At 33.1% G+C, this 9,575-nt stretch overlaps 1 protein-coding gene across 1 annotated transcript; it reads left to right on the forward strand.

Moving 5' to 3' along the window:
* The first annotated feature begins 1,055 nt into the window (after positions 1-1,055).
* On the forward strand, positions 1,056-4,942 carry LOC128872846 (zinc finger protein 880-like). The gene is made up of 3 exons (XM_054115933.1): positions 1,056-1,474; positions 1,911-2,349; positions 2,440-4,942. The coding sequence occupies exons 2-3, from the start codon at positions 1,950-1,952 to the stop codon at positions 2,904-2,906; spliced, it is 867 nt and encodes a 288-aa protein (XP_053971908.1). The 5' UTR covers positions 1,056-1,474; positions 1,911-1,949; the 3' UTR covers positions 2,907-4,942.
* Positions 4,943-9,575: the final 4,633 nt, after the last annotated feature.

Below are 9,575 nucleotides of genomic sequence, written 5' to 3' on the forward strand. Positions count from 1 at the left end.
TCAGTGTTTTCCGTTAATATCTCCTCAACGAAGCCTCGGACAACATTTTCGCTAAGGAAAAAGTTGTTTCAAATCACCTCCCAAACCTCTCCTTTCAATGTGTTACAACATTTTTGGGACACCCTATATACACCTTGAAACCGAACATATTGGTTCGCTCTGTTTTCGAACTGTTCCTTTTGTTCAGGTTGCTCGGTTTATTCGAGCCGTTCGCTTCTTTAGAGTTCAGAGCTGGTCGATTTCAAACCAAACGACTCGCTTTCGAACCGAGCGGTTTGTTTGTTTCGATTATTCGGATCAGCTCGAAAAATCGAGCCTCAGCTCGGTTCGCGAGCAGCTCGAATATTTGAGCTTTTCAGTAGCCCTAATTAGAATTTTAATTAATGTTCAAAATGCTCCGCCAGCAAAGCAGTAGTATTTCTCTTTATTTATATTTCCAGTCGCAATAACCAGTCAAATACCTCAAAAATGCTCAACTTTGAATACTCACAACTTTGAAACCGTTGGATTCTTAACATTTCCACAACTTCCATTTTTCTGATCTAGGCATCAAAATTTTGATAGTAGATTAATCTACTAAATAGTATAAAAAAAAGTCAATAATTTTTAGTGTCCAGAAGTAAAGTTCAGCCCTTGCGTTGATACACATGTGTATTACTGTACAACTGCAGTTATCTATTTAATTACATACCAACATCAAGTCTAAGTTAGGATCAGCTATGATCCAAAAAAGATCGAAAGAATACTGTCCAAGATTTACAACATACACGCAATTGTTAGCAGAAATTAATTCTTTACCTTTCCAAGGTAAACTTACCATTTATTTATAAAAAAGAACCACGTAACATTTAATCTTTCTTCAGTCACGCATTCAAAAAGAGTACAAACAATTGTAAAACCAATTTTCAAAACAATCTGTGTGATTTATTACTATGTTGGTACTTTAATGTAACAAAATGGCGGGCAAATATTTCTATTTAAATTAGAGTCACGAAAAAAAAATAATAATAATCAAATAATAGACGATTGAATGTAAAAGCACAGAATTAATTTCTACAATTTAAACGAAATAGTTACTGTTTGTTAGTTAGAACCCAACATAGGGTGTCGTGAACTTGCGACGAATCGTATTTCTTTGTCGAACCCCTTAAATAGCCGCCTCTTTTAAATGCGGCATACGTTTTCTATTGTAATTATCGTATCGTTGCGCATTTCGAAATGGAACCGTACTGAAAAGTGCTTTGATCGCGATTAAGAGATCGGTCGTGTTATTTAAGTACACGGTAGGATGGGTCGTAAACGAGCTAACTATTGACACGTCTCGGAGGAATACAGTTTTGTGGAACGAACAGTCTCGCAGAGGAAAGATTCGGAATTTGCACAGCAGCTGATGTATGTAAAGATGGCCAAGCTCAATACAAATAAATAGTGACCAACGATGTGCTGGTTTTACAACTAGCTCTGCATGCAAGGGGTGAGTAAATACGATCATGTAACTGATATCATTAAATAAATATTTTTGTTCTCAATTACGACGATACCTTCAGCGAGTGTTACAAATTACAATGCGTATTCAACGGTATGCAGACACCTGCCCTGACCTTGCTCAATAAAATCTCACATTCGCATTGAATTTACAACATAATTTACATTTATTTAACATACACATTCTTATGAATGTACCAACATACTTGAATTGTTATGTGCAGTATTATTCAGATTTATCTGATAATCTTGACACACAAAATTGAAAAATTAATTATTTTATAATATGAAAGCTTTAAAAGAAATTCATTGAATATATTAAATCACTGATCTTTACACTGACAGTGATTTTATTAATAATTCTTGCTTTATTCTTGTAGCTTTGAAAATTAATTGTTTCTACAGTGATGATTTCGTATTTATAGGCAGATGCTAAGAAAGTATAACTTGTCACTGTCCAAAAAATGGCTTATGATCCACGTAATATTAAATATTCATCAGAGATTCACAGCCATCAACATAACCAGTCTAATGTGACTGGGTACGCATATTCTGGACATCAATCACATGTCCAACAAACAGATGAGAATAGAAACGAGAACAGTTGTGGAAATAAAGAAACATGTCCACAGATATCCCATCAGTCTTCTGGGACACAAACTATTCAGAAAGTAGATGCAGCAACAATGACAGATCCTTTACAAATAGATTTTAGACTCACGTCTGAGTATTTAGCACGATGTTCTAGTACTCTGGGATTGCCATATGTAACTAAATACGAGGAAAATGGCAATAATTCTACGCATAGTTGCCAAGAAGTTCGACCAAAAATTGAATTTGAAGTTGAACCACAATATATCAATGGTAAGTGCTTGTATAAAAATTTAATTCAAATTGAATATGTGTTACTTAATGTTGGTTTGCATCTTAACATACTTATTATAAATGTTCAAGGTATGCTAATCTATCATTGTCCAGAATGTGCGTACAGATTTGAAAACCGTGAAGCATTACATGAGCACCTTGAAGATCATAGACAGCGACCTCACATCTGTGATATTTGTGGTGCGAGTTTAAAGCGTAAGGAACATTTAGATCGTCACAAACAAGGTCATAATAAGGATAGACCTTATCAGTGTAATATGTGTTGCAAAGCATTTAAACGCAATGAACACCTTGCTCGTCATATGATTATTCACTCAGGTAGCAAAAATCAAGTTTGTACAGAATGTGGCAAAGCCTTTTATAGGAAGGATCACTTAAAGAAGCACTTACAAAGTCATAATAGCAGTAGAAACAAAAATATAAACAGTTCTCAAAATAATCAGAATAGTCAAAATAACGGAGAGGAAGGATTGAGCAGTTTTGCAATGATGATGAGGCAAACTGGGCCACCTCCATTTTCTATTTTGCGAACTTAATACATTTTTACCTTGATCTTAAGCCAAGATCGTTTTATAATTTAGGCAATTTAAATTTAAGAGATCGATACAGCGAGCTTTATTGGAGACACTTTCAGGATATATGGCGTAGTTGTTGACAGTTTTGAATTTTGCAATTACATTAAACTTGAAACTTTCAAATAGTGCATTAATAAGGAACAGGCTCTAAAGAATCCCATGCAGATTTTATATTTTCCTTTTTTAATATGCCTATAACATGCACAATGTTCTTAAAGTAAGAAGGTACCTGTTAAGAACAATTATGTGAAATATATATATATATAAAATATGATATATATATGATATATATCTAGATACTTTGTATAATATTATTTCAAAAATATTCATATGAATGATTCAAGTTTTTATATAAATTAATGCAGGAAGTCTATTTCTGTTAAATTCTTTTTCTCAGATTACACATTTGATAATATCTGACGTGAATGATGGCAATAAGAAGTATTTTCTTTGTAACCTTCAGAGCTATTGACGCATCTATTAGATATGTACTGTTTTATAATTTACAAATTGACCTAGTCTTCTTTGGAAGAAATGCGCGACAATTTTTAAGTATTTTGTTTCTGTAAGAAAAAGTGATGCAGATAATTTGTGATGCAGTATGTGAACAATTCTTGTTATGCCGAAAATATTTGACGAAAATGTATATTTATTATTAGACGTATATGGTCATGATACGTAAAAATGATATAAATATATGTGATTTTGTTTTTTGCTAAACTAATGGCATCAACTTCTTGGAACATGTGCCTAAAAAAACAGCATTATAATGACAATTGCACATAAATGAGAAAATAATATGAAATTAATGTTAAGCATAGTTCATAGTCAGCGAGATATACTTTTTATTTTTAACAGGAGAGGAACATTGCAAAATATATACTTTGTAAAAGTAAAATTCTTAAAAGAAGTTCTCGAAACAATAGCTTTAAGTATGATTCAATTTCGTCTTATTTTAAATTAAATGTAACATTGGAGAATTCGCGCATTTGGTTTGTTTTAATAAGCGAAATACATTAAATACTTAAAACTGAGTTTTTTTTGCGGTGTTCCTTGATGTTTGATGTTGAAACAATGTTTATCTGTTCAGCAATAACGCGTAATTGCTACAGAGCGATAAATAGGAAAATAAAGTTATGTTAATCGATAATTTAATATTTATATTTTATGATGTTCATATGACAATGTATGTATGCGTTTTATTGATGTGTGTATATGTGTAAGAGCGCATATAATACATATTAAATGTCATTATATACTAAAGAATATATGTTATATGCGCATTTACATAATTATCGCTCATAAGTATTTGCACGTCTAGTATTTTTAACATATATCAACAGCAACACAAGTAACAACATTATTTAAGGATAAAATATGTTTTTAAATATGTAGATAAATGATACATATGTTTTATTAAGAAACAATTAAATGTTTGATCAGCGACAGATCATCATAACAAGCTATGGTGTTAGAAATTTGATAAAAAGTAGTTAGAGTCTTAAACAAAGGAAAGTATTTAAAGATTCTTCACTTCCATTCCTGTGTAACCTCAAAGACAAGCTATGTTAAGTCCACATTTTGGAGATTTGGAATAAATATGTTAACTTACTTTATTAATATTATATTTTGTATTGCTATTTAAAATATTCAATTTTTAAAATGTTGACTTAGCATGGATCGCCAAGTCTGTCGAGAATATTTCATTTTGAAAAGAAAGGAGTAAAGTTAGTTACGGAAAATTCACTGATAAGAACCTCTAAATTACGTTCATCTGGCAAATACTTCTGAGCGGTAGTGTATAACATTGTTATGTCCATTTTCCCTTGTACATTATTTATATTTATTAAGAAAAACCGACCATATATCGGCTTTATTATATAATGCTTCCAAAGTGTACATAATTGTACACATGAAATATGGTTAAAAAGAAATAAACGTTTTGTTATTGGTTGTAGTAATCACAATTAAAGTAATAAATCATTATTATATAAAATTATAAATTGTTTGAAACTGAAACTATATGACTGTTACCAACGAGACAAGGAGAATGATGGAATTATAAATAACAACATCCAGTACATCATTTTCTGATTTGATTTTTCATACAATTTTCATATATATATATATATATATATAGATATATATATATATATTATATAGGGTATTACATAAAGCAGCACTGGGAAATGTCCGAAAAAACGTTCACAAACTTTAAACCTCTATCCTCGCAGCCTAAATTCGTCTGTCTGTATTTATACCTACATCTCCCTTATACATTTTCTTTTTTTTTTTTATTTCGCTTACTACTTTAAGTCTTGTTCTGTTTTTCAAACCGTGCCTCTTTTCTCGCCTTACGTTTCTGAAGATTACATGTTTTATGCACTCTATACAAAAATAAAACACTGAGATCATCAGAGGGATCGCACAGTTATACAGAATTATTTCTTATTAATTCCTCTCTCTCTCTCTCTCTCTTTTTCTCTGTTCCTTTGTTTCGCTTTATTTTGCCGTAGTTCCTCCTATATGTCTCTTCCCCCTTTTCTTCTCGACTGTTCATTCATCTTTTTTCTCTTTCCCTTTTGTGTTTTGATTTGCACGCCACGACGAATGACCGGTATTTTTTACTTTATTCTTTTTTACTTTGTACCCTGGAAGACTGCGGTACAAACATTTAGATGCGGAAGAAATAGAGATGAAACAAATGGTATTACTTCGAACGAAAGATCTGTCTTTCTGTACGTTAAATAAAATGCGCTTGCGTATGACTATTTTTTTCTTTTTTTTTTTCATTTATTATTATTATTATCTATCGGATGTCCGGAAAATCCACAACCAGGAACGCAATCTTTAGTTTAGGCAATTTTCAATGATGTTTACACGCTTGTATGTTTACGAAACCGACTTTAATGCGTAATTCGAAGTTAACAATTGCGGTTGCGTAAATATCCATCTGTTTTCTTTCTTCGTAATATGCAGTTTAGCGTAATGTGCACGAATCGCGAAATTTAACGAGTAATCAGTCCCGTACGGCAATATTGTGGGCCGTAAGGGGTTCAAGTATCGCTATTAAAGTCTCGTGTTTCGAACAATTAATCGCAAAACTGTCTACGGTTCGTATAAAATATTTCAAAGTGCTTCGACATTGTCTGGATCGAATTAAATGTAAATACCTCATCAGTCCATGCTATCTCGAATAATGTACAAAACGTCAGCCTTTTTAGTCTCGTAAAAAATTGTAAGAATACATCCCTTACGAATTGTTAAATAGTATTGCGTTCACAGTTTTAATCTCTTGAGGGACGAGTTTTAAATGGATTTTTCTTTGTTCTAATCTAAATAGAAAAGCAATTTTTATTTATGAATCAATTTCAACATACAAATATACTGTCTCACTTTAATGCGATGTATGATTTAATTCCGAAAGGTATGGCGATTGTAAATAATGGTAATTTTACTATAAAAGCAAACGTATGTTTAACATCCCTAAAGAGATTAAAAAAAGAGCCCCATAATATATCCTCTGGACTCTTTCGAACGAGTTACGACGAGTTACACGATCTATCCATTAATCTTTAATATGTAGGCAGATGGACTACTATGACAATAGTAATTGTGATGTGTAATTAAAGAAAATATCATTGACATCCTCGTTCATAGATTGTTCAGATGTATTTTTTTACAATCAAACGAGTTTCTTAAGCGTGCTACAAACTGAGACTGAAACTAATTGAACGATTCAACGCTTTGCGGTCCTACGTCGAACGAGGCTCGACAAAAATGTACCGAAGTCAAAAAAACACGGACCGCAGAGGGTTGATAGTAGGATAGTTTGTAAGTATTTCGCTATTATGAATAAATTTCGAATATTACTATTGGAACATCATTTTTTTAATGAAAGATGTTTTCTTTTAATATTTATGCTACTTTTGTTTTTGTTGGGAGTTTCTTTTGTTTATAGATAGGAATAGAAATGTTGTGCGTGAGTTGAAATATGAATGAAAATAAAGTTGGAACAAAAATGGTGGCCTTAAATTGTTCAAATTCTTTAAATGCTACGAATATCCACATACTTGAATGCCTAAAATATTCGAGTATTTTAAGAAAATTCGAACAGTTCGATATTCCAATTAATATAAGAATAATATTCGAATATTTGAATCATTCAGGTGTGTTTAGGGGTGTGCGGGATCCCGGTCGGGACGGGAATTTCTCCCGGGATCGGGATGGAATCCCGAGAATTTCAGAATCCCGAATACATCCGGGATTCTCGTGAATTTCGAGATCCCGTAAATGTTCGGGATTCCCGGAATTTCGAAATCCCGTACATTCGGATTGCTGAAATTTTCAAGAATAACAACACTTTCGAAAATCCCAAATATTATTCTATACCCCGTACATTCTCGGGAATCCCGAAAATTTTCGAGATCCCGTACATTCTCGGGAATTCCGGATTTTCGCGGGATCTCGAATCAACTCGGGATCCCGCATAAACTCGAGAATCCCGGACATTTTACGGGAATCCCGGATTTTTGCGGGATCTCGTGTATTCTCAGGAATCTCGAATCAACTTGGGATCCCGCATAAACTCGAGAATCCTGGATATTCTCGGGAATCCGGGATTTTTGCGGCATCTCGTGTATTTTCGGGAATCTCGAATCAACTCGGGATCCCGCATAAACTCGAGAATCCTGGATATTCTCTGGAATCCCGCACACCCCTAAGTGTGCCAAGTATCAAGTGTTTTTCGTAAGTTCGTTATCTCGTAAAGAACGAATCGCATGTACAAAGGGAAGAATTTTGCAAAGCTTATCCGTTGTATATTATCGAGCACGAGCTAGAAACTCGAGGAATCGAGGCGATTACAATTTGTAAAGAAAAGAAAACAAGACTGGTTTTTTTTTTGTCCAATTTCGTCGCGGACTCTCCGGCTACTCGGTAGATGCCTATGTTATACGCGTAATGACTTATCTGTTATGCGTACTTATTATATCTCCCTAGGCTATTGGAAAAATGAGGAGTTTATATGCTTTGTACTATGTCGAGGAATTTGTATATCTTTCCATTATTTTTCCTTCCGTCGTTACTCGCCTGTTGTGTTGTGCTTGACGTCTCTGTTTGGAAAACCGGTAATCACACTTACGCACACGCGACAGAGGACGTACGCAAAAAATCTTTAGCCTCACATACACCACACACCGTATGGACAAGCCGAGAAACTAAACCGTGGCAGCTGGATCCTCCGATAAAATACACACGTAAGAACAGCGCTTGTTGGTTCATGCAAAACTTGCCTCGTTTTAACCCTTTACGGTCTCGTGCTCGTCTCACGGTTTATTTTACAAACTATTTCAAGTAACACCACTTCCAAACTTTCTCGACTTCTTGAGGGACGAATTTTAAATGGATTTTTTGCTTGCTTTAATCGAATACGACGAATCAAAGCAATCTTTATCGGCTAAGACACTAATATTGTATATTTGTTAATTTTAAGAGATATTGCGATTGTAAATAACGGTAATTTTTACGAAAAAATAAATGTATACGTATGTGTTAATGTCCCTCGAGATGTTTAATAAAGTTTAATATAGTGGTCTTTGATTTTTACATCGATGTTACTTCACTTTTTACAATCTATTGTTTTCACGACTCCTGTTGAATGTATTTAGAGAATTTAAGCGAAACTATGTATAAAATATTCGATATGCAAGGTACAATAGTATTGTATAAATTACGAAATTAATGAAAAAGTTTGAGAAACATCAAAGTGATCTGGATCAAGTACATTGGAATTATAATTTAGTTTTCAATTAGAGATAATTAATATTGTCCTGAATGAATGCACAATGTATTTTTTGATCGTTCTAAGTGTACATGAAAATCAAATAAATGAATTATTCGTTGAAACCCCAAGATTTATATACCTGATGTTTTTTTTCTTCACCTCGAGAATTCTGTTTCAAGCAACTAAAAATTTAAATTCGGAAGACTAAGAATTTTTTTTTAATTGGCCCAACATTAACTAATAAAAAGAATCCAAAAAGAAAACATTTTCAGGTCTACGTTCAAATAGAATTTTTCTAACTAAACATTTTAAGAACATCTAGTTACAAATTTGAAATTCAAATTGAAATATATTGTCTATCCATTTTCTGATTCTCCTTTCTTTTCCATCGTTAATGTAAAATAAACGAGACGAAGTTAGACCGTAAAGGATTGCGTGTGTAGTAACTGTGACTAACGTCTAAAGGTAGCTTAAATGAAAGGGTTATTTCGTGAACACTATAAAAAAGTATGCATCCCGCGAGAAAACTAATTTTAGCCCGAAGCTCAGTAAAAAGTTCTTACGCTGACGTATTTTTACTTGGTGTTCGTCTTAAATCTATCCTTTCTTCTCAGTCCGTTATTTACAAAGAGAGAAGCACGCCGAGACTTCTCCGCAAGCACAGGTTGCAGCCATTTTTTCCCCTTCAGATCATAACTTCATCGATTTTAAACGCATTCTTCAAATATTTCTGCTTCATTTTATAGCTGAGACTTTTAATTTTATTTAGTATCGTGATTTCTTTTGGATGCGAATACTTTATAACAGTATTTAATGGATTTTATTAATAAGTTGGCATCGATTAT

The sequence above is a fragment of the Hylaeus volcanicus genome, chromosome 2 (genome assembly GCF_026283585.1).
Source record: "Hylaeus volcanicus isolate JK05 chromosome 2, UHH_iyHylVolc1.0_haploid, whole genome shotgun sequence".
Lineage (NCBI taxonomy): Eukaryota > Metazoa > Arthropoda > Insecta > Hymenoptera > Colletidae > Hylaeus > Hylaeus volcanicus.